The sequence below is a fragment of the Ursus arctos genome, unplaced genomic scaffold, assembly GCF_023065955.2.
Source record: "Ursus arctos isolate Adak ecotype North America unplaced genomic scaffold, UrsArc2.0 scaffold_6, whole genome shotgun sequence".
Lineage (NCBI taxonomy): Eukaryota > Metazoa > Chordata > Mammalia > Carnivora > Ursidae > Ursus > Ursus arctos.
Window position 1 is genome coordinate 12873842 of NW_026623078.1, and position 26468 is coordinate 12900309.

General features: G+C 41.9%; 1 protein-coding gene across 1 annotated transcript; it reads left to right on the forward strand.

The window, feature by feature from the left end:
- Positions 1 to 282: 282 nt before the first annotated feature.
- NPBWR1 (neuropeptides B and W receptor 1) lies at positions 283 to 4902 on the forward strand. Its single transcript, XM_057307858.1, has 2 exons — positions 283 to 593; positions 813 to 4902. Exon 2 carries the CDS (start codon positions 989 to 991, stop codon positions 1982 to 1984), a length of 996 nt encoding a protein of 331 aa, XP_057163841.1. The 5' UTR covers positions 283 to 593; positions 813 to 988; the 3' UTR covers positions 1985 to 4902.
- Positions 4903 to 26468: the final 21566 nt, after the last annotated feature.

Genomic DNA, 26468 nt, shown 5'->3' on the forward strand with positions numbered 1-26468 from the left:
ATTTACTTCTCTTTTCTGTACAGTTATGTAGTATAAATGTAACTTAAAATTTAAAATTACATTAGCACATTTGGGGTATGGTGTTTTAAAAAATAGAATGGGAGCCTCGACTTCATTGCTCTATTAAAAGAGACCACCAATACCCTTGCTTTGCTTCTCTTAAAATTAATTCTTAACAGGAGAGCTTTTTATTAATTCAAATGGAATGACGTTCATATGGAAGGAAGAAAGGATTTACGAGTAATGCGGATCTCGGTCCCACCGCTGGGGTGGGGGTGGTGAGGGAGGCGGTCTGGTCAGCGGAGAGCAGTTGCGGCTGCGCCATCCCTAAGCTTCCAGGCTCGCAGGCTGGACCCGCGGAGACGCGAGCGCTGTAGCCTGGGGCAGAAGCAGGGAGGGGGACTTTCGGCTGGCTGCCGCCGCAGACGTCTCCACAGCCGGCGGCCTCCTCTCCTGACCGCTCCAGAAAAGAAGCCCCTTCCCTGGGCCAGCTAGGTGAGATAGAGATTGCTACTGAACTTGCTACAAGGGAGGGAACACCGAAGCTAGGGGGACCCGCGTCGGCCAGTGGCGTCTTAAAGAAGAGGAGACAGGTTTGTAGTTTTCCTTTAAAGGGTAAGGACTCTTATCTCTGTAGCACTTTGTTCGATGTATTCAACTGGTTAGAATAAGATTTCAACAGGTAGCAGAGAATGATCACGTGGGGGCAGATTTGGGGCGCCGCACCATCCTTCCCCTCCCCTCGGAACCGCACCTCTCCGTATAGTTGCACGTCGATCATCGTAACCCGTGCTTTCAATTCCGTTTTGCAGCCTAGGAGTCCGCGGCGACGGTGGGCTAAAAGGACAGCCAGGAAAGAGCCTAGTCCGGAGAAGCCACAGCAGGTCTTGGAGCGCAGGTCCGCGCAGACGCGGGCTGGGGGGACTGCAGAGCCTCGCAGGGCGTTGGTGGAGGAAATCGGGTCGCCGGCCCCACTGCCCTCGCCAACATGCACAACGCATCATTCTCGGAGCTGGGGCCGGCCAACACGTCGTGCCTGGGACCTGCTCTGGGCTGCCCCAACGCGTCGAGTCCGCCGCCGCCGCCGCCACTGCCGCCGCCGCTGGTGGTGGCCGTGCCGGTCGTTTACGCGGTGATTTGCGCGGTGGGGCTGGCGGGCAACTCGGCGGTGCTGTACGTGCTGCTGCGGGCGCCCCGCATGAAGACCGTCACCAACCTGTTTATCCTCAACCTGGCCATCGCCGACGAGCTCTTCACGCTAGTGCTGCCCATCAACATCGCTGACTTCCTGATGCAGCAGTGGCCCTTCGGGGAGCTCATGTGCAAGCTCATCGTGGCCATCGACCAGTACAACACGTTCTCCAGCCTCTACTTCCTCACGGTCATGAGCGCCGACCGCTACCTGGTAGTGTTGGCCACAGCCGAGTCGCGCCGGGTGGCTGGCCGCACGTATAGCGCCGCGCGCGCGGTGAGCCTGGCCGTGTGGGGGCTCGTGACGCTGGTCGTGCTGCCCTTCGCCGTCTTCGCCCGGCTCGACGACGAGCAGGGCCGGCGCCAGTGCGTGCTGGTCTTTCCGCATCCCGAGGCCTTCTGGTGGCGGGCGAGCCGCCTCTACACGTTTGTACTCGGCTTCGCCATCCCGGTGTCCACCATCTGCGTTCTCTACAGCATCCTGCTGTGCCGGCTTCGCGCCATACGGCTGGACAGCCACGCCAAGGCTCTGGACCGCGCTAAGAAGAGGGTGACTCTCTTGGTGGTGGCGATCCTGGCCGTGTGCCTCCTCTGCTGGACACCCTACCACCTGAGCACCGTGGTGGCACTTACCACTGACCTCCCGCAGACGCCTCTTGTCATCGCGCTCTCCTACTTCATCACCAGCCTGAGCTACGCCAACAGCTGCCTCAACCCCTTTCTCTACGCCTTCCTGGACGACAGCTTCCGCAGGAGCCTCCGCCAGCTGCTGGCCTGCCGCCCGGCCGCCTGACCCTCCACCTGCCCCGCTCCGCTCGCCCTGCGCCCCAGTCCTGGCCGCCCCATCCCCGGCCGGTGCAGAGGGAGTGGGAGCCCGAGGCTCTCGGAGGCCTCCCTAAGCTGTAGTCTCCTGCCCCCAACCCCGAAAACTTGCTAAAGATTCAGATTCTTGGGCTCCGGCTCAGACATAGCCTCAGAACGCGCTAGGGCTGCACCCTCAATTTGAATTTCCCAAGCCTTCCAGATGATGGAGGAGCACACTAAGTATAAGGACTGTTGAGTCTGAGAACGCACGTGGAACTCTCCCTAACGCCAAAGGGCACCGAGTTAACCCCCAAATTTGACAGGGGAAAGCAGGAAGCGGGGGAAGAGGGCGGCAGTGCTGCTGGGAACCACTAGCCGGTTCCCGCTCTCTCCACCCGCCCAGGGCGTTCGCAACCCGGGCTCAAGGGTGGAGCCCTCGGCGCTATCCTGGGATACTGGGAGGCGGGGGGCGGGGGTGGGGGTGAGGTTAAAAGAGGTCCGAGGATGCCCCGGGAGCCCCCAGGCGTCGGCTCCGCGCTCGCCTTGCACCTTGCTACTTCGGTTTCCGGTAGCGACCGCCTGCGCTTTTGCTCAAAACTGGCGAGCAGCCTGGCCAGGACCTTTAGTCTCTCTGCGCTCGCCCTAATCGCTAGGGAAAAGGGTCAAGGCTCCTGCGTTCCGCGCCCACCGCTCTGAGATGCAAGGAGTCCCATGGAACGTACGGGAGTGTAGTGCGTGCGTGTGTATCTAGCGGAGGCGTGGGATTGGGTGAAGGAGGTTGAAGCTTGGCTGTGACTACCTACAATGGTGATGAGAATAGTGATAATTCTCCCTTCCTGTTTTAGCTCCTTTTCTCTCTTCCTTTCCTTTTCCCTACTCCTACTCTTTCTTGAAAATGCTCCACGACTCTTAAGACTTTGGGGGAACCCGGCTCGCCCTGCTCAGAAATACCGAGAGCCGCGAGTCTCCCAAGCCCGCGGTTGTGGCGCCCCCTTGCGGAGCCTGCTGCCCCGGGCCGAGAGTCCGAAAATAAAGCTCTGCACGGGCTAAATGGCAATTTACACCTCTGGGTTGCCAGTCCTCGCTGCTTTCCACAATTGACTTCAGTACTCCTACGTCCCTTTGGCCCGGGTGACCTCTCATACCACTTGGACCAGTTCGTTGCAATTCTTTGTGCGAGCATTGTTTTTCAGGACTGAGAACTTCTATAAATATGTATGTCGTAATCTAACAAGTCTCTGTGAAGATCGCATGAGATTAAAAAGTGAACTGTGTATCCATTCCTTCAATCCCTTTCTCCTCATATTCTTTATCCGTTTCGCCTGAGGGAGAGCCAGGAAGTTGAAGTGACTGACATCTTCATATTTTCCTCTATTGGATTCCTTTCCACTATTCCTTACTGCTAGTCAGGTGAACCTGGCAAATAATCTAGTTCTGGAATCATAGGGAGCCCGGCCAGCACCCTATCTTTATTTTTATCTTCACTTATGGAGACAAAAATGGATCAAGAGAGGACTGAGGCTTAGGTTTACCCAACCGTCTGCCGTTTACACCTCAGACATGAGAGCAGAGCCTTAACCAGACTATAGCCCTTGATTACAGCGTTTCAGGGGTTAAGTTTTCTTTGGGATTAATTCCAAACAGGAATGAAAATTTATAGAAATACTTGTTTCCTATAGTGCAGTGTTAGGTGTGAAAAAGTGTGAGCGTTGCCAGCAGGTTTTGCTTGCTTTGTTTGATGGGCATAACTCAATTTCTCAATTATTTACCTCTTGAAAGGATATAGAAGAGAAAAAGTCTCCTTTGGGTGGGAGAAAGCAAACTCCCTTTCTGATTTTAGTGAATGAGAGTTGATTCCTTAGCCCTCAGAGTTATTATGAACAGTAATTCATGGCTATAAGTTTTTTAAAAATGTAAATTTAGAAACTTACCTCGAGTAATCAATAATAGTAAATTGTCCAAAATACAGGTTTGTTTTCTTATGCCTCCATTGTATTTTGAATGATGTACCTTTGAGCAGTCCTTTGCTGGTGGGCTTCGGAGACCTTTTGGAATTCATTGCAGTATCTTTCAAATTTCTTGGAAACATTTTATTGATTTTCTTTATGACTCACAAAATTCTTTTATGAATCCTCAGTACTTTTTTTTTAATTAAAGTTTTAAGCTTAAAGTCACTGCCACATTATCTAAGGTGACGGACAAAGAGTCAAGTGGATATTTGGCCACAAACACAGGAGTTACAATCATGTGGATTTGAAACCTCATCTGTTTTCATAAACTCAGTAGCTATACTTTGACATTCTCTGGACACAGAGTGGGGGAGAACTGAGTAATCCATTTGTCTACGGTGTCATCCCAACCACAGATTCCCTGGGGCCGTCTCGGAATCTCGGAGAGGACTATTGGAAAAGGTGGACTGCCATCACTATGTTAGCCACAGCAAGGATGGGTAGGGGTCCTAGTATGGCATGTGGGGGATCAAATACGACAGTTCAGTTTCACCCTGGCTCTCTAAGTCATTGGATAAACTATTGTGTTGTCATTTCTAGGTTGTTGCCTTCATATTAGCATGTAGAAATCCAAACTATATGTCTCAGACTTCCTTTTTATGACTTAGGTACTAGGTAGAATAAATATACAAACAGCCATATACAAGTAGATTTTACTTACATCATTCTGTTGCAAAGGTCTTAACTGTGTGTTGAATTCTTGCAGTCTTTGTGTAAACTGTGTTATTTGGTTATACCATTTCTGATGTTTAAAAATGTCTATTTGGTTTTAGTTATCTTAGTAAAGTTATGTAATGTGTGTGCTTAAGTTTTTGCTTGAGAAATCCAAAAATGCTGCTAGTCCACATTGAGAGAAGCTCAGTTCAAAATAAAAACTGAAACATTCTGGAAAAAAAAAGCTGAAGTATTCTGTGTGATACTATTCTATTGCTTGAGAACATGGGATCCATAATTTAGTCACCTTAGTGCCTTTGAGAAAAGTTATCTAATGGGCAAGATTAAGAATGAAATCCCCCCCCTTTATTTCAGTTGATTGTGAAAATGATGTCTAATTGCTAATAAACACAAAAACTACAATATATGCTAGGCAGAAAAAGTATAGATAAGCTTTTATCATATAATCACAAACCTCATTTTAATATTTGAACAACTTGTATGGAGAGTGCGATGGGAGAGAAATTGCTTATTTCTTAGCACACACATTACTATTTCAGTTAACAGTAAGCACAGTCATGGCTCCCATGTGTGCAAGGCGAAGGGACTAACCAGAAAACCCCTCACACGTAGAGAAAGCTTTCCTTCCCTCAGCAGCATGCTTGGAAAACCACAAACAATATCCCACCACAGATGGCACTCATCTGTGCTTATCCAGATTAAGGAAGGAATCAGACAATGCTTCACATAGCAGTCCTTTACTAGGATAGCTTTGGGTCTGGCATTTTAGTCTCATTTTATATAGAGAAAAAGTGAGATACAGGGAATTGGGTCCATTTGGCCAGGCACACAAAGACTAATCAAGACCAATCACAGCCATCTGTTTCCTCTTCTAGGAATTGTCTAGTCCTGTTCCAGCAGAGATGAAATTGGTTGCAATGTATAATTCAGAATTGTTAGAACATAGAAAACATTGATGTCTTTGAAATAGTTAATGAATTAAACAAGATATACCTACTATTTCATCATGTGATACAAAGGGAGGATAAGGGATAAGATTTACTAATAGAATTTCAATCCTAATTCAGAATCTTGAAGGTCCATGGTGTTGTTAAGTGTTATATAAGAATAAAAATTTCTGGACCAGGGCTGACTGCATTCTCCCCTCCACTGATTGTAATCCACGTGCTTTATGCATATGGAGCTGTGCTCTAGGATTCACCATTTATGAAAAATAAAATGTTAATAGCACCTCTGTTTAAATAGAATAGAGTTTTGCAATGGATGACACCGTCCTTCAGTTTAGGGAATGGTACATTTGTTTATTTATATCATATCTTATAAAGTTACAGGAAAATATATCACATCAATTAAAAAAATGGGGAAAGGGAAGATAAGTTAAAATGACATCTCTGAGAAACGATTAAAAATGGATGAACTGCGTGCTTCCCACAATCCAGAACAGAATTTCTCCTTTGAAAAATACCTACTGGCAGCAAGAGTAGTTTGCATTCCCAGCAAATGCCTCAAATGCCATCTTCGACCACATGTCCCATCGTACCATGGCTTGGGGAGTCAGCTCAGCATCTTTTTGTGCACAAAGCATCTTTTTTCTCTAACAAAGACTGGGTGATCAGCAGAGATGTCCCAGGGTGTTTTTTTTTTTAATTCAAATATAATTAACATACAGTGTTATATTAGTTTCAGGTGTACGATGTAATGATTCAACAATTCTATACGTTAGTCAGTCCTCATCATGGTAAGTGTACTCTTTAATCCCCTTTACCTATTTCCCCCATTCCCCTCTGGTAACCAACAGTCTGTTCTCTATATTTAAGAGTTTGTTTTTTTGTTCATCTCTTTTTTTCTTTGTTTCTTAAATTCTACATATGACTGAAACCATATGGTATTTGCCTTTCTCTGACTGACTTATTTCACTTAGCATTATACCCTCTAGATCCATCCACGTTATTGCAAATGGTAAGATTTTGTTCTTTCTTATGGCTCAGTAATATTCTATTGTGTGCGTGTATGTGTGTGTGTATGTATACAGATACAGATACATGTATATGTATATATAAATAACTTCTTTATCCATTCATCCATGCATGGACACTTGGGTTGTTTTCATATCTTGGGTGTTGTAAATAATGCTGCAATAAACATAGGGGTACATATATCTTTATAGTAAAGTTTGAAATCAGGAAGGGTCATATCTCCCATTTTGTTTTTTCTCAGGATTGCTTTGGCTATTTAGGGTCTTTCGTGGTTTCATTTAAATTGTGGAATTTTTTTTTTTACTATGAAAAATGGCATTGGATCTTGATAGGGATTGTGTTGAATCTGCAGAAGACTTTGGGTACTATTGACATTTTAACTATGTTAATTTTTCCAACCCATGAATATGGGATACCTTTCCATTTATTTGTTACCTTCTTTGATTTCTTTCATCAGTGTCCTGTAGTTTTCAGAGTAAAGATCTTTCACTTCCTTGGTTAAGTTTATTCCTAAGTATTATATTGTTTCTGATACTATTGTAAATGGGATCATTTTCTTTATTTCTCTTTCAGATAAATCAGTGTTAGTATATAGAAATGCTACTGGTTTTGTCTGTTAAGTTTGTATCCTGCCATTTTACTGCACTTGTTGTTTATATCTAACAAGTTTTGGTGATTCTTTAGGATTTTCTACATATAAAATCATGCATATACAAATAGGACAGTTTGCCTTCTTCCTTTCAAATTCTGATTCCTTTTCATTCTTTTCCTGCCTGATTTCTCTGGCAAGGATTTCCAGAGCTATGTTGAAGAGTAGTGGTGAGTGTGGGCACCCTTGCCTTGTTTCTGATGTTATAGGAAAAGCTTTCAACCTTTCACCATTGAGTATAATGTTAGGGATTTTGGCTTATCCTATATGGCCTCCATTATTTTGAGGCACCTTTCTTCTGCACCTATTTTTTTAGAAGTTTTTATCATGAACAGATCTTGAATTTTGTCAGATACTTCTTATGTCTATTGAGATGGTCATTTTTTTCCATTCTATTAAGATGATGTATCACATTGATTGACTTGCATATGTTGAGCCATCCTTGCATCACAGGTATCAATCCCACTTGATTATGGTAAATAATCCTTTTAAAAAGCTGCTGGATTTCGTTTGTTAGTATTTTGTTGAGATTTTTTGCAACTATATTCACCAGGAATGTTGGTCTGTATTTTTCTTCTCTGGTAGTCTCCTTTTCTGGCTTTGGTGTCATGGTAATGTTGGCCTCCTAAAATGAGTTTGGAATTTCCATACTCTTCAACATTTTTGGAAGAGTTGGAGGAGAGTTGGTGCTAATTCTTTAAATGTTTGGTAAAATTCAGCAGTGAAGCAGTTTGGTCCTGGGCTTTTCTTCACTGGGAGATCTTAAATTAGTTATTGAGTCTCTTTACTAATAATTATTCTGCTCAGACTTTCTATTTCTTCCTCACTCCTTTCTTCGTAGTTTGCATGTTTCTACAAAATTTTTCATTTCTTCTAGATTTTCCCGTTTGTTGGCATACAGTATAGTTGTTCATAGTAGGCTCTTAGGATCCTTTCCATTTCTCTAGTTTTATGTGTAATGTTCCCTTTTTCATTTATAATTTTGTTTATTTCGGGTCCTGTCTCTTTTTCTTGTCTAGTCTAGCTAAAGGTTTGTCAATTTTGTTTATCTTTTCAAAGAGCCAGGTTTTAGTTTGATTAATCTTTTCTTTGTTTTCCTGTTTTCTATTTCATTTATTGCTGCTGTAATCTTTGTGAGCTCACTATGTTCTTTGGGCTCAGTATGTTCTTCCTTGTCTAGTTCCTTAAGGTGTAAAGTTAGGCTGTTTTTTGGTATCTTTGTTGGTTCTTAATGTAGGCATTTATTGCTATGAACTTCGATCCTAGAATTGCTTTTGCAGCATCTCGTAAGTTTTGGTATGTTGTGTTTCCATTTTTGTTTTTTCAAGATGCTTTTTTATTTCCTTTTTAATATCTTCTTTGATCCATAGGTTGTTCAGAAGAGTGTTGTTTAAGTTTAGCGTATTTGTCAGTTTTCCTCTTGTTATTGATTCTGGTTTCATTCTGGTTTCATACCATTGTGGTCAGAAAAGATACATGGTATGAATCAAAATTCTTGAATTTGCTAAGACTTGTTTTGTGGCCTAACATATGGTCTATCCTGGAAAATGTTCCTTGTACATTTGAAAAGAATGTGTATTCTGTTGTTGTTGGATACAATGTTCTCTGATTGTTTATTAGGGCCATTTGCTCTATATTGTTCAAATGTGCTGTTTCCTCATTGATTCTCTCTCTGGATGATCTTTCTATCATTAAGAGTGGGGTATTAAAGTCCCCAACTATTATAGTATTGCTATTTATTTCTCCTTTTAGCTCTGTTAGTTTTTGCTTTCTATATTTAGGTACTCTGATGTTGGGCCCATACATATTTACAATTGTTATATCTTCTTGATGGATTGACACCTTTATTGTTAAATAATGACATTCTTTATCTCTTTTTGCCACTTTTAATTTAAAATATATTTTGTCTGATAGAGGTATAGCTACCCTTTTGATGTTGTTACCATTTGCTTCAAATATTTTTTTAAAAGATTTTATTTATTTATTTGCAGAGAGGGGGAGATAGAGAGAGAGCACAAGCAGGGGGAGCGGCAGGTAGAGGGAGAAGCAGGCTCTCTGCTGAGCAAGGAGCCCAATGTGGGACTCGATCCCAGGACCCCGGGATCATGACCTGAGCTGAAAGCAGACGCTTAACTGACTGAGCCACCCAGGCATCCCTGCTTCAAATATTTTTTTTCTCTCTCAGCCTCTATGTGCCTTTAAGACTAAGTGAATCTCTTGTAGGCAGCATTATCATTGGATCTTGTGTCTTTATTCATTCAGTCATTCTATGTCTTTTGATTGATAAATTTAATCTGTTTACATTTTAAGTAATTATTGATAAGTAAAGACTTACTATTGCCATTCTGTTCCTTGTTTTCTGGTTGTTTTGTTGATCCATTGTTCCTTATTTCTTATCCTGCTGTCGTGTGTGTGTGTGTGTGTGTGTGTGTGTGTGTGTGTGTTTTGCTTTCTTTTGAAATCAGTATAGTTTGAATTCTTTATCATGTTCCTTTTGTGCAATTGCTACAGATTTTTCCCTTGTTGTTATCATTAGACTTACACACAGATTTTTTCACATTATAGCCCCCTCATTTAAATTAATAATAACTTCAAAGGCATTCTTATCTATTCTTTACACCTTTCCTTCTCCTCTCCCTCACATTTTAGGTTATTGATGTTTCAATATACTTATATGGTATATTGTATAACAACAGGTTTTTGTCGTCATGATTATTTTTACTACATTTGTTTTTTTTTTAACTTTTAAGCTAGAGCTGTAAGTGAATTACGTGCCATCATTACCATATGATAGAATCTAACTTTGACTTTATATTTGCCATTACCAGTGAGTTTTACACTACCTTCTTATGTTTTCCTGAAGCCAATTGGCATCCTTTTATTTTCACTCAAAGGACTCTTTAGAATTTCTTGTAAGACAGGTCTAGTGGCAATAAATTCCCTCAGCTTTTGTTTGGTCAGGAAAGTCTTTATCTCTACTTCATTTCCAAAGGATGGCTTTGCTAAGTATGGAGTTCTTGGTTGACAGGTTTTTCTTCCTTCAATATTTTACATCTCATCCCATTCCATCCTGAGATCTTTCTGTTGCAAAATTCACTGATAGTCTCATGGGGGTTCCCTTGCATGTCACTTTTCTCTTTTGCTAATTTCAAAATTCTTCCTTTGTTTTTAGACAATTTCATTATAACATACTTTGATGTAGCCCTATTTAGATATACCACCTTTGGGATCCTTTGGGTCTTTTGGATCTGGATGTCTATTTCTATTCTCAGGTTTAAGCAGTCTTCAACAATTACTGTTTTAAATATACTTTCTGTCCCTTTTTCTTTCTCTTCTCTTTTTGGAATTTCTGTACTACGAATATTGTTTCCTTTCTTTGTGTCCCATAAGTCCAGTGGCCTTTCTCCATTCCTCTTCATTCTTCTTTTTACTCCTCTGACTGGCTAATTTCCAGTGTCCTATTTTCCAGGTCATTGATTCTTTTTTCTGCCTAGTAGAGTCTGCTTTTGAAATTATCTGTTGAATTCTTCAGTTCAGTTATTGTATTTTTCAGCTCTAGGATTTTTGTTTGTATATTTTGATGGTTTCTATTTTTTGTTGAACTTTTTTTTTTAATTCATTGTTTTCCTAATTTTATTTAATTGTCTCTCTGTGTAGGTTCTTATAATTCATCAAATTTCCTTAAGGGGATTATTCTGAATTCTTTGACAGTACATAAATCTCTGTTTCTTTAGGGCCCATTATTAGAACTTTATTTGTGTGTCTGTGTGTCTGTGTGTCTGTGTGTGTATGTGGTGTGACATTTACCTAATTTTTTGTTATTCTTGATTTTTTACACTGGTATCTGCATATTTGAGTAAGTGGTCTCCTCTTCCAGACTTTGCAGTCTTGTTTCAGCAGAGACAGTTTTTCACTAAGCAGCTCAGTTTGGGTTTCTGGATGTGTCTGCTGGCATCATCTTTGGGCAAGAGGGCCTCCTGTTAGGGTTTGTTTTGGGCAAGGCAACTGTTCAAGCTCTGAGGTTGGAGGTAGGAGCGTGTGCCTCTGAAAACAGCTGGATAGAACTGCTGGCTTGGTTCCCTGCCCAAGTGAGGCTGTAGGATGGGCTCCATGGAGACATGGATTCTCTGGTCAGGCTCTATCCAGTTGGGACTTGGTACTACAGTCATCAGTAGATGGGGCTATGAATTAGCTTCCCTTCCCTGGCAATGCAGCAAGATGGGACCCAGGTTCTGTCCAGCTTGTTGTTTGGGGACCCACATCAGGTAAGAGTGTGCACTGAATATCCTGGTCAGGTAAAACTACCGGGTTTGCCCTGCAGAAAGGGAAGGCTATGGGCTGTGCTCTCTATTCTGATGGCACTGTAAACAGCTCCGTTGGATGGGCTACACAGTTTCCTGTGTGCTCTGGTAATGTTCCCTGGTTGGGCAGGCTGAAACACTATTCAGCAACAAGTGGGTCTACAAATTAGTTTCCCTGCCCAGTGCAGCAAGAGAAGCAGCTCCAAGACCACTAAGGCTCTTTGCGGTTTTTAGTCAAGCTGACCCATGACACAAGTTCCCTGGCCAAACAGGGCCATTGGCTTTGCTCTGAGGATGATCAGCTCTGCCTGCTGACTTTTCAGATGGAATGTTGCTGGGTTATACAGCAGCTTCCAGGTGTTCTTGTCAGCCCTTCCTGTCAGCTGGGGCCAGGGACCATACTCTGCAGCAAGTGGAGCTATGAGTCAGCTGTCTTGCCTTGTCAGTGGTGGAATGGCTTACTTCAGGCAACTCCCAAGTTTCTTTGAACAGATTTTCTGGTTGGGGGGAGGGCTGGGAACCATCTCCACAGAGATGGACCCTGAATTAACTCTTCTACCTGGGCATAGTCGGGAAACCCTCCATGCCTGTTACTAGTTTTGTTCCGAAGGAGATCAGCTCTGCCTACTCACTTCTTGGCTCTAGCACTGCTATGTTACTCAGCTTTCATGTGTTCTGGCCAGCCTTTCCTATCAGATGTGGCTGGGGGCCACACTCCACAGCAGGTAGAGCTATGACTCAGCTCTTTTGCCTGTGCATGGGCAGACCAGGCCCCAGGACTGGCAAAACTCCTCCTTTGAGGACCCAAATCAGGAAGAACTGCACTCCACTGAGTTCCCTGGTCAGAATGCACCACTGACTTGGTTTTGTAGTTGAACGAAGCTACTTGTTGGGACTACTATTTGGGCTCTGCAAGTATGAACTTCGTCTGCCAAGATCTGAGTGCTGGTGGTAGGAAGCCCCTTCCAGTTCTCAGACACAGTCAGATTCCCAGTGATCCCAGGGGAGCAAAACCAGAGTAGAGACACCACAAAGCAACTCACAATGCTGATTTTTCCCTCTGGGTTCTCTTTTCCCTCTGGAGGAGCCATAGACTCAGGGGAGACCTATCTGTGTGGTGCTACACTGGCTATGGGGGAGGGATAGGCAATTCAGTCAGCATGTAGCCACTTCTCTTACCTTCCAATGTGTTTTGTCTTGGTCTCTGTGGTAGAGGGGGTGCCTCAGCCTCACCCCCATGTGCTAGGATTCTCTCAGTGGTGTCTTGTCCATGAATAGTTGTTAGTTCTTCTTGTGAGGAGGTGTGAAGTCACAAATGACCTGTGTCACTATCTTGGTGATGTCATTCTCCCATGCAACAGACTTGATGAAATTTTAGTGAATCTTCTTATTGACCTGAAGGACTCAGTAAGAAATCAGTAACTTGGGAAAAGCTTAGTGTATAAAAGTAGATATCTCATCTAAAATGTCATAAAATGTCTGGGAATACAATGATAAATTCAAGCAATATAAAATATTAGGTATCTCCGATAACAAGCAACCTGATATTTGGGGATACCTACATGCGGTTTTGTAAAACAAAAACAAAAACAAAAACAAACCAAATGCACCTGAAGCAGAACTTCATCTCTATAATAATTCAGTGCCTCCCACATGCCCAGGCATGGCTGACCTAGACAGCTTTATTCAGGCACTCCCAGGCTGTCTTTGAGACCTGCCAAATCAGGTTCTCTGGGTGCAAGGTGCAGCATCTCTAAAGTCCCTGAGTGGATTTCATAATGACACGTGTGGAGCAGAGGTACTCTGGTGACATCTCTGTGGAGAATGAATGCTTGTCATGTATGCCTCTGAGCTGTGTGGTGTTAGTGGTAAAACTGAGATGCTGGACAAGAGTTTATTTTCTTACATATCATTATGTAAATGATTTGGGGCCTGCCTTTAGCTGATCTTTTTCAGAAGCGTTCACTTTTTCATACCTGATCATTGTTTAAATTCTGTTTTATAATAATGCATTAGGATCATTTGAATAACTAATAATAGTGTTCAAAATATCAAAATATTGATTGTTTAGGCTTCCCAGGGCAGAGGCATCTCTTGGTTGTAGGGATTAAAAAAATCTTTTGAGAATTATTCCTTTGACTTGCTGGCATGCCTCAAAGGTCTATTTTCCTTCTGGTATTAATATATTGAAATAGAAATAACCTTAAAAATAACATTCTCTTTGCATTGAATAATAGTTTATGCTCAGTGAGTGAAAAAGTAAACTGGTTCTATTAATTTTATTTGTTATTCTCAATAGGAGGAGTCACACTGATAAAATAAACCTGCAAGAGCTTAGGTTTTCCTCTCTAGTTGTTTAAGGTGTTTGTGCAAAGTGGACTTGTCTGCCACCTTCAGGATGATTTGTGCAGAAAAAAAATCACAATGTTAAAAAATTGTAGCTTATTTTTTAAAATGAGAATGTACTCATCAGAAAACTTCAGAAAAAAATATAGATTTTTTTTCACTTGCTGGGCTCCTATCCTTCTAATAACAAGATTTTTAAATTATTATTTTTAATAGCATAATATTCCATAGGCAGTGAAAATATAAGAGCTTCTACCCTTTCTTTATTGTTGTTCCTTTACTATTCTTATTTTAAAAAGATTATTTATTTGAGAGAGAGGGAAAGAGAGAGCATGAGTGGGGAGAGGGAGAGAGAGTCTCCTCAAGCAGAATCCCCATTCTGACGGGGGGGGGGGGGCGGGCTGGATCCCAGCACTCTGAGATCATGACCTGAATGGAAATCAAGAGTTGGCTACTTTACCTACTGAGCTACTCAGGTGCCCCTACTATTCTAATTGTAAGTAATTTTTTTCTCATTATTGCAATGGGCACCAACTTCATGCATGTTTTATTTTTTTTTAATTGTTTCCTTGCAGTATGGCTAGAAGTAGAATTACTCCCTTACTTTTTCACATCTAAGCTCTACACCCCTACCGACTCCCCTTCTCCTTCCTGCCACATGAAGGGGGTGTCTCCCCCATCAAACACCACCTGCACTGTGTGTGCTCTTGAATCCTTTCTTTCTTACCCTCTCAACTTATTACTTTTGGGTATCTCCAGCCTCTTCTAAATTACCTACATCCACCTTCTACTACATAATGCTTATTGGCATTTAAAGGTTCTAGTATGGGGGCGCCTGGGTGGCTCAGTCGTTAAGCGTCTGCCTTCGGCTCAGGGCATGATCCTGGCATTTTGGGATCGAGCCCCACGTCAGGCTCCTCCGCTGGGAGCCTGCTTCTTCCTCTCCCACTCCCCCTGCTTGTGTTCCCTCTCTTGCTGGCTGTCTCTCTCTCTGTCGAATGAATAAATAAAATCTTTTTTTTTAAAAAAATAAAGGTTCTAGTATGGTCAACACTTAAAAATTTTTTTTCCTTAGAATTTTCTTTGTAGATGAATGCCAGATAATGGATATAGAAAGATCACCATTTTGCAGTTAGACTATCAACCACTTTGTAATAATTGATTCAGACAAGGCTTATCAATAAATACCAAAACCACTGGGTAAAAGATTTATTGGGAACAAGGATATTTGCTTAATACCAAGATAGCACTCCAAAGTTTACTTGCTAATCGTGAGGGTAAAAAGAGTGTCTTTCTAAAGGAGAGGTCTGGTTGGATTATCAAGTAACCAAATTAGCGTGACTAACAACATGACAGCCTAATATTGTGTTGTCTGATACCATGGACTGTAATATATACACGTACATATACAGACACATACACATATACATATTCCAGGCATTAAAATGTATACCACATAACTAAAGCATTTGACTAACTCCTGGTTAACAGAGAAAAACTAAGGATGGGGAATAGGAAAAAAAGTACCATGAAGACATAACTACACACAAATCTAGAATGTGGGGCATTGCTATAAGTCTTGCAGAATTCTCTAAAAAAGTCAATGTAACACCCAACAGAGATGGGGGAATGTTCCAGGTTAAAAGAAAGTGAAGAAAAATAATAATCAAAGGCAATGCATGTACCTCGACCAGATCACGATTTGGAACACCAGCTCTAAAGAAGCATTCACAAACAACTGGGGAAATTTAAATATGGATTGGATTTTAGAAAATATCAGGGATTTTTTTGTAATTTCTTTTGTTGTGGTAATGATATTGTGATTTTGGAGGAGAATTTGTCTATCCTTAGACTATGAAGACATAAACATTTCAGGGTGAAGTGTCATGATATCTGTGATTTACTTTCAAAATATTTGGCACAATATCTGTGTAAATGTACATGCATTTATACAAACAAGCCAAATACATCAAATATTTACTGTTAGAGGGAAAACAGGTACTTGTACTCTTCTTTCAACTTTTCTGTAAATTTAAATACTTTCATAAACTTTTCTGTATGTCTACTTTTCATACTTTGCATGTTTAAACACTTTTTTTTTTTGGAAAGAGAATACAAACTTATAGAGAAGAAATAGTCACTGACCATGTTTTGTCTAAACCTATTGACCCTATATGTGTCCCTCTACAGCCAGTCTTGAGAGTTGCACCCTGTTTTGTCTGTACTTCCTCCCTTCATCAGCTTTGCAAGCCCCTCTAAGCTTATCTACCTATTCTGCCAATCCACTCAAATGAGCTCTATATGCCTACCTGGATGGAAACTGTCCTCCTCTTACCCAATTTCTCAGGAGTTCTTCTTGAAACAGTATCTTTCACCCTTACAATTTCCTCCAAGCTTACTCACCCTTCCTTCTTAGTGTAGATTACTGGGTCTTTCTATCTTATTTGACATCAGAGTATTGGCGTTCCTCTGTTCTAGCTTCTCCCTCTTTATACCCCTTGTGCCAGTGACCCGAATGAATCTGTCAAATACCTCAGATTCACTGAGTCTGTCCAGATTTCCTGTCCAGCAAACATTTCCTGTGATCTTTAGACGTGTATGTCTGACATCCACCTAACATCTTACTTACTCAGATGCCTCAAAACAATCTTCTGTGTAACGAGCCCCCTAACAGAACATTTGTTCCCACTCCTAAACCCGTGTGCTTCTGCTCTCCTTGCATCTGGACATTTGTTTTCAGTTTCTTGCCCTTTTTCTGCCCCTACAGCCAGTTTATCAGTGGGGTTTTGATTCTATCTTTAAACTAGATCTCAGCACTCTTCTCTCTCCCTGACACTGTCCCTCTCTCTCTCTCCCCCCACCCTCTCCCTCTTGACGGAAGTCACCAGGGCACAACTTACTGCCATGTCTTGCCAGCACAACGGAAACAATGTTGTAACTGAGATCCTGACTTCCACTCTTGCTTCTCTCCCATCCGCTCTCCATGTAGCAGCAAGAGTGATCCTGTTAAAACAGAAATTGTTTCATTCGCTGCCCTGGATATGTCTCTTAAGTCACAGTTTGAGTGAAGTCCAAATTCCTTACTCTACTTCATGAGCTGGTCACGTTTCACCTTAGTCAGCACGCTCCAGCGCGGTGGTCTTCACTGTGACCACACCCAGCACCTCCCCGCTGCTGTGTCTGCACCTGCTCTTTGCTCCGCCAGGGAAGCTGCCTCAGCTCTCACGTGGGAGGACACTTCTGCTTCCGGAAATCAGAGGGCAAAGCTCACTTGATTTTGATTTTCAGTTCAAATATAGACTGTGAAATCGGGGCCTCATGGTCCTTTTGACTTTTTGGGTTTGGCCAATTATTTTCTCCTCCTTGAAGCCACTTAAATTTCGTCTCCTTAGAAAGAAGATCTTGTCATACTAGTTGTTCTTATTCTCTATTTTGACTCCTTGCTTGTTTCTATTACAATTTCTAGGTATTTTGTTTATTTATTCACTCAACTTTGTCTGTCATTCCCACTGACACGTGAGCCCTCTGAGGGCTGGCATTGCGGTTTCTGGATCACCACTGAATCCTGACATCTAAAACAGAATCTGAGGCATAGTGGTGTTCAATTAATTAAACAAAGAGGCGGTTAGACTGAGGTGGTTCTAATGCCTCAACAGCCTATGTGAGCAAACAAAACCTCATCCAATGCTTCAAGGTTAAGAAGTCGAAACAATCACAAACAGCCAAACAGGCTTTCCCAAATAGAGTAATTACTTAAGCTGTACCCAATGAAACGATTTCCTTGCTTTGCTTTCACCTCTTCTCCAAAAAAGTTTTCCCCCTACCTCCTCTTGGTGGAGTGCTCTTGACCACATCCAGGTTGGTGTTACCTGGTTTAAGTAGATTTGTTTCTCACATAAACTATTAAACCTTTTAATTTGTCCCAGTTTATCTTTCAACAATAGGTACCCAATGACTGTTTTTGAGTGGAGAAAGGACTGAATATCTTAAAATACAGATATTAAGATTTAAGGCAGCTTCACTGCATGCTTTATCATTCATACCAAGAGTTTAAAGTTTTGGTAAATTTTCTTTGAAATTTTAAGAAGTCCTGAAAAAGATTTAAATTCAAAGCGGATAAAAGTCTGTTTTTGAGAGCAACCGCCAGAGGGAGCACAGAGACAATTTTTCTAAGAAAAAATACTCTCTTTATTATTCGAGTCAGTTGGCTCTTTTATTTAAGTACACCAGGTTTCCTTCAGAACAGAAAATTTTCCCATGATTATGTAGCTATGCTGATTTATTAAAGCCAAAATTACAAAGTTAACCCCACCAAAATCAAAACACTGTTAGTTATAAACTCTTAACTCAGATATCTGTAATTAAGATAATTATGAGCTATAACAATTCTAGTAATTATGTTAATCTTCTGTATTGTCTCAAATTTGATATATGTTTGGATACAATTGTTAGGAAACTTAAATTTTAGTTCTAGACTTATGTCTACATGATTGAAACATCAGGATTTTAATTTATCAACAGCTTTACTTAGATGTTATTTTTACATTGCCTCAAACATTTGGACTTATCCAAATACAATCAATTTAAACATAACCTTTTTTAAATTAGATTAACTACAAGATAAATTAGCCTATTAGTAACTGATAAATGATAAACCAAGTGAGTAACATTATTCTCTGCGGAATTCCTTTTATGGATGAGAATTTTTCTTACAGGTCTGGAGGCCAGCAGTTCAGAGTTGATGCAATGGTTCTGTGATGTGGTGAGTGTTCTAGGTCCTTTAAACTCTTCCCTCCCCCATCCCTATCACATTCCATTTGTCTTGTCATCATCTCAAGATGGCTGCTCCAAATCCAGCCTGTTTTCTATATTCTCTTCAGGAAGAAAGAAAGGAAAACAAGGATGAGGTCTGTTCTTACAGAAAAACCACATCCTGGAGATCCCCAATGGATTTGCACATATATCTCCCGACCATTTCCCATGGTATCCTTAGCTGCAAGGGAGCCTGGGAAGGTGCACGCTTTAGCTATGCACATCTTTACCTGGAATAAAATCAGTGCCATGGTAAAGGAAGAGGGAATTGACATGTGGGGGTAGCTAGCAGCCTCTGCCATGTTCTTACATGACTGAGCACCATACTAGACATTAGGGACACAGAGATGGTTAAGACTGGCTCTTTGCTTCTGGTGTGCTTTCACAGAGTATACGAAATAATCATGATTCAGTAAGCTGCATCATGCTAACCAGTAATTAGTGTGTATTATGTCCTGATCTAAGAGTTTTACATGCATATTTCTTTTTTTCCATATAACATCCCTATGGAGATAGTTTAACTAGACCTGTTTTAGAAAGGATAAAATTGAGGCTTAAAAAGTTAGAATACCTTAGCCAAGTTTACATAGGACGTAAGACCTGAGGACTCTTTGCCTTTAGATTGGCACAGTTGCTATCCATGGACTCCCCCAAGGAAGTTCTCAGTCTCACCTGGAAATCCGTTTGTGTGATCACAGTTATCCCTCTCCAATTGGCTTCAGGGGATTTTCTACATCTTTATTTTTATTTTATTCAGAAGTATCTATTAAGTCCTACTATGTGCGGACACTGCACTGTGCTGGGATGCAGCAGTAACAGGTTGATGTCATTCCTGCTGTCTGGGATCACATTCAGTGTGTAGCAGATAATCACATTTTTGAATTGATAATTACAATCTGAAAAGGGTGATAAAAAAGGACTCTAGCTCTATTCCCAACAAACAAACAAACAAACAAACAAACAAATCCTGATCCAGCATCTCACCCCTTCTACTTGTAACTAATGGCCTTTCCTCTGATTTTCATTAAATTGTGACAATCAAGTGGGGATTCTTTCAAAGTGTCACTCTTTTACGGTGCTCCTCCGGTTCAGCTTTGGTGCAGTTGTGGATGCCGTTTCCTTTCCCTGACTCACTGGTGCCGATGCTGTGGTCCCATGCCCATCATGAAACACTGGTCACTTGCCCTCACTCCTGTCTCTTCTCTCTCCTCTGCTGCTTCTTTCTCTTCACAGTCAAGGCACGCTCAAGTTCTCACTCCTTTTGAGCTGGAACATCGTGGGAGACACATGTGGGTGTTGATTCACTGATTCATCCCACAAATATTATGGAACATATACTGGGATGTAGGTTTCATTCTGGGTACTGGGAATACACTCATGGACCAGACAGATATGAACCCAATGCACAGGGAACTTACATTCTAGATGAGAGAGACATAGAAACAAGTAAAGAAGAAATAAATAACAAGATAATGTTAAATCTTGGTAACTGTTACAAAGAAAATATAATCAGATGATGTGATTTTTGTGAACAGGTGCATCTACTGTGTGTGTGTTGGTATGTGTGTGAGTATGTGAGTGTGAATGTGCATGTATGTATGTATTTTGTACTTTTACTCTAGGCCTGAAGGTGTATGAGTTTTTCATTCGTTTGATTTTTGCTTCTGATTGGACATCCAACTACATTATCCTCCTAAGGGCTGAGTGACCCGGACACATTCCTTAGTGGGCAAGAAAGAGAATCTGAAAGTTACGAAGTGGGTTTCTCTGGCCTGGGCAGAGCAGGACCTGGATCTCTGACAAGTTGGGAGAGGCACTGCTCCCTCAGAAATGCATCCCCGGAAGTCAGGTTAACGTGTGTGATCCTGGTCAGGGTCCTGACTTGTTTGTCCCCTCGGCCCTTTCTTGATGCCCCACACTTTTGCAGACCAAGCCATTTGATTCTGTTCGGTCAAACTAAGAGTCCACTGAACTGCAGGTGGCCAGCAGCAGAAGCGGGGTGGCCACTGTACCCTGCCCTACATTTCCTCCTTAGCAAATGCTGTGTGAGATTACTATGTGTCCTCAGTGTTTGCATTGTCGGATTCTGAATCCTAAACCGTCACTGACTGTAATCCGGTTGTCTCCATTTAGGTCCCTGTCAGCCTGTGTATCTTTGCCATTCATCTTCTCTCTTTATTAATCATGTCCTCTTTTTCTTGTGAGTCATGGTTCCTGTTCCTTTCTAAATACCTGCAGGATCTCTTTATGGAGTTTCGGTCTCTCTGGAGTTTTACTGAAGGGAAAAAGGAAGCTTTTCATTCTCTTGGCAACCCCTGTGTAATTCCTGGAATATCCGATTTTTTTTCAACCCATAAATGGATGTCCTGCCCAGTCTCACTTTTATTACTGGAGACATGGTGATGAGGTAGTTTTTCCGGTATCACCGCCTGTGCCATGAGCAAGCCAGGAAACAGCTGCTGGCCAGAGACCGCCCTGGGAAGTTGTGTTCCAACAGTTGATGAGATCTTGCACCCATTCCTGACGGACGTCATCTTCTGTCAGGGTCAGGGATGCCTCGTGGGACTCCATGCTATCCTGGCAGAAACTGTCCCTTCTGATTAATTTCCATGTTCTGCTGAAATTCCCCTCATTTTCATGCACATTACCTGTCTTTCCTCTAGCTCATTTAACTTATTAATCAAAAAGGTTGTAAAGTTCCTGTCTGATAGTTTCAACATCTGAGCCGTCTCTGGTGTTTCTGGTCTGTTGATTTCTTTATCTCTTGCCAATGAGTCTTTTTTTTTCCTTGCTTAAAACTTTTAGTGTGGATTGTAATTTGTAAACAAATATCAGATAATTGTGTTTTATAAAAAAGTAGAAACTGTGGCAAGTACTATTTGCACTTGGAAATAGGCCTGCCTCTTCTCTGTCAGTCATTAATGTGAGGGTTGAGTCAACCTGGTCTGTAACTGAGCAGGGTTCGGGATCGGTTGGTGCTTTATCACCTTCAGGCGGCCACAGATTTCCAATTTCTCCAGTTGCAGGCTGCTGCTCTACAGTTCTAAGTGTGCAGTTCCAAGTGCCGGAGGTTTTTTCTCGACTCCTGCAGGATCTCAGGATCTCAGCATTAGCCAGGCCAGCTCCCCAGTACTGCACACTCACGTCTCTGAAAGTGATAGACTGCTGAGGCCTGTGCTCAGTCAGTGTTTAGGGTAGTGGTGGGGTTTTCCGGGATCTCTTCTTCCACCTCATTCTTACGCAGGCCTGTGCACCTGGGCCTCAGGGACTGGTCTTTCTCAGCCTTTCCCTCCCGCCTCTTGTGGCAGCCACACTCCAACTGGAGAGGCATCTTGGGCAGGAGGCAGTCTCCTGCCCCTCCCCAGCAGCAATGCCCTCCTGCTTCGTGCAGTGCGGGACACTGGGCCCTCCCGCAGCTGCAGGCAGCGCTTTATTCTTACCCCACCCAGGGTAAGCCTACGGGTCTTCACTCCGGACCAGGTATGGGGAGTGTGTCCTCACTGAAAAGCAAGCTGGCGTTTGCTTCCACCCTTCTCCCAGGGGCCATGTTCCTAAACCTGTAATTTGGAAGGGAGTTTTCCTGACCTCTCACACAAGAAGACAGCTTTCTTCCCATGTGAAAATGGTCTGTGATGGGGGAGATGCGCCACCCCTGTGCTCCAGCAAGGGTGGCTCTCTCAAGCCTTCCCAATCGATCCCACACTCTCTGGTGGACCCCTGGTGGATGCTGGTGGAAAAGGGATCAGAGTGACTGCATTGTGTTGGTCTCAGCCTGTTTACAGTGATGCTGTTGGCCACAGATCCCTAAGGCACACTCTTGGGCCCGTTAATACTTCTGGTGAGTCCCCTCAGACATTTCCTGGACCACAGCCAATGTTGCGGCTGGACTGGCCCTTGTGGTTTTAGTATGACTGCAGAATGCACCTCAGCAACAACCATCAGGGGGCTTTGAAAAAGAAGATTTATTACTCACAAGTCCTAGAGGGTACATAGCATGCCTCGGGGCCACACAAGGAGATCACAGGTAGAAAGAGTGAGGGAGTGCAGTCCTGGGGCTCTGCCTTTATCAGGTCAAGGGTAGGGTGCTGAGCACTTCGAAGGCTCGCTCTTACAGTAGCAAACCTAAACCAGAAGAGTGTGAATGAGGACACAGGAGGGGAAAAACCAGGGTCACTCAAGCATCCAGTTATCTAGATAGCTTTCTAAAAGGAGAACTTCATGGGTGGGCAGCCTGGTCTCTCACCTAGGTGTTTAGGTAGTAACTGTGTCATGAAACTGGAAAATAGGTTTATTTGAGATGGAGGTCATTGAAATGGAAGACCCAGCAATCACAAGCTTAACTTCAAGTACATATATTATAGTAAAAAAAAAAAAAAAAAAGCTTGCTATCAGGTACTTATACTACACAGTACACCCTCTTCTGTGTCCAGGCTCCCAAGGATTTAAGACAGTCAGGTTACCCCACACTCAGCTATGAAGAATTTGTTAAAATTTCAGTTGTTTCCTTCTTACGTGTTTTTATGACTGACTTGTTTATCTCTGTGTTCTCCAAAAGATGAAATAGATTGTATGACATATCTCTCTCTGATGGCTTAAAATAAATTATGATTTTGTAGCTTATCTGGCTTTTTCTTAAAGCTAGGTGGGGAAAGAGTTCTCTTATGAGTTTCTTCATCCTAAGCAGATATACATACATTCATATATATGGTATTATATATATAGGACATATCATTCTTAGAGGAGTTTTGATTCATGGCAATGCTGAACCTGTCCCCACACAAGCACAGCCTCTCCCAAGATCAACATCCTGTGTCAAAGTGATACATTCATTACAAGAGATGAACCGACATTGACACATCATCACCCAAAGTCCATAGTTTACATTAGGGGTCATTCTTTGTGTTGTCTAGTCTATGGGTTTGGACAAATGCATAATAATATGTATCCACCATTACAGAACAGTACAGAGTAGCTTCACTGCCCCCCAAATCCCCAGTGTTCCACCTATCCATCCCTTCCTTCCCCCAAATGCATGGCAACCACTGATCGTTCTACTAGCTTCATAGTTTTCCCTTTTCACAATGTCATATAATTGTAATCATTCAGTATGTAGCTTTTTAATGCTGCCTTCTTCCAGTTAGTAAGTAATACGCTTTTAAGTTTCCTCCATGTCTTTTCATAGCTTGATAGCTCATTTGCTTTTAGCATCGATGATACTATGTTGTATGGAGGTACCAAAGTTTGTTTATTCATTCATCTATTGAAGGATATTTTGATTGCTTCCAAGTTTTGGCCATTATGAATAAAGTTGCAATAAACAAATGAGTGCAGGTTTTTGTGTGAATATAAGTTTTCAACTCATTGGGGTAAATTCTAAAGACTGATTGCCGGATCAAAACTAAACTTACAAAACTAGTAAGAAACTGCCAAAGTGTCTTCTAAAGTGCCTGTATGCTTTTGCATCCCACCAGTGAAGAATGAGAGTTCTTGTTGCTCCCCATGCTCTCCAGCATTTGCTGTTGTCAGTGTTTTGGATTTTAGTCATTCTTTTTTTTTTTTTAAGATTTTATTTATTTATGTGACAGAGAGATAGCCAGCGAGAGAGGGAACACAGCAGGCGAGTGAGAGAGGAAGAAGCAGGCTCCCAGGAGAGGAGCCCGATGTGGGACTCGATCCTGGAACGCCAGGATCACGCCCTGAGCCGAAGGCAGATGCTTTAACGACTGCGCTACCCAGGCGCCCCTGGATTTTAGTCATTCTAATAGGTATGCAGTGGTATCTCATTGTTTTAATTTGCAAATCCTGATATGCTTATTTGGCATCTATATATCATCTTTGGAAAGGTGTCTTTGGCCCAGTTTTTAAATTGGGTTGTTCATTTTTCTATTGTCCAGTTTTAAGAGTTATTTGGAAGTAATCTGTACACACAATGTGGGGCTTGAGCTCACAATCCTGAGATCAAGAGTTGCACGTTCTACTGACTGAGCCAGTCAGGTGCCTTCCTAAGTTTTAAGAGTTATCTGTATATTTTGGGGGCGCCTGGGTGGCACAGCGGTTAAGCGTCTGCCTTCGGCTCAGGGCGTGATCCCGGCATTATGGGATCGAGCCCCACATCAGGCTCTTCCGCTATGAGCCTGCTTCTTCCTCTCCCACTCCCCCTGCTTGTGTTCCCTCTCTCGCTGGCTGTCTCTATCTCTGTCAAATAAATAAATAAAATCTTTAAAAAAAAAAAAGAGTTATCTGTATATTTTGAATAAGAGTTCTTTACTGAGTGTGTCTTTGCACATATTTTCTCTCAGTCTGTGAATTATCTTCTCATTCTCTTGACAGTGTGTTTTGCAAAATGCAAGTTTTTAATTTTAATGTGATGTAGCGTCAATTGTTTGTTTAATGGATCATGCCTTTGATATCATGTCTAAAAAGTTATTACAAAACCCGATATTATGAAACCCAATATCTCCTATGTTATCATCTAGGAGTTTTGTAGTTTTACATTTAGGTCTATGATCCATTTTAAGTCAATGTTTTTATTAAGATATAATTGACATTTACTGTGTAAGTTCAAGGTGCACAACATGTTGATTTGATATATTTGTATATTATAATATTATTAATCACCATTGCATTAGCTAACACGTCTATCATGTCACATAATTATCATTTCTTTTTTGTGGGAATAATTAAGATGTAGTGTCTTAGCAACTTTGATGTTTATAAAATAGTATCATTGACTATAATCACTATGCTGTGCATTAGATCTTTAGGACTTAGTTATCTACTAGTTACAAGTTTGTACCCTTAAACAACATTCTCCAGTTCCCTGTCTCACATCCCCCCCACCTCCCCACCCCCATCTTTGGAAACCACCATTCTACTTTCTATTTCTACATAAATAATCATGTCATCTACAAAGACTGTTTTATTCCTCCCTCCCTCTCTCTTATCTTTCCTACCTTTCTCCCTCCTTTCCCTCTTTCCTTTCGATGCCTTTTAGTTCCTTTTCTTAGGACTTAAGAAAGTTCCTTTTCTTAGCCCTTAACTAGGACTTCCCATAAGATGTTGAAAAGGAGTGGTGAGACGGGACATCTTTGTCTTGTTCCTGACCTTGATGGGAAAGCCTCTAACTTCTCAACATTAAGTATGCTAGTGCAGGTCTTCTGTAGATGTTCTTTATCAAGTTAAGGACATTTCCCTCTTTTCCTTGTTTGCTGAGATGAATATTTTTTAAACAGGCATTCCCACCCCTGGTGTGAAAATGATGATCTAGAGGGGGGTAAAGGACATTTCAAAGACTGTAGTAGAAGTTTGCTTTTCTATAACAAGTTATACCTTGTTGAATATGTTATGCTATACCTTTCAGAAGGCTTTTTCTTTGGTAACATGAGGCTAAATTATGTCAAGAGGAACTTTTTCAAACCTGGGGTCTGGGGAATAGAAGGGGTAGTAAGGAAAAGGAATGCATAAAAATTGAGATTTTCCTTCTCGTGCCATGCCACTAACATGCGTCTAAATATGGAATCAAAACTCAACAATCTTTAGAAGAAGTTAAGCCATATTTTGTGTATATATGTCACTAGTAGAATAAATAAATTCAAATGAATTGAGTGAGAAAATCTAAATGAAAAATTCCCCACTCAAGCAAAGAAATGAAAATTGTTTTATTTGAAATTACTACTCAGTTAAGGGCATAACAAACAAAAATGTA

Excerpts from the sequence above, each read along its gene's own strand:
- NPBWR1 (XM_057307858.1), top strand. The coding sequence starts at position 989 with ATGCACAACGCATCATTCTCGGAGCTGGGGCCGGCCAACACGTCGTGC.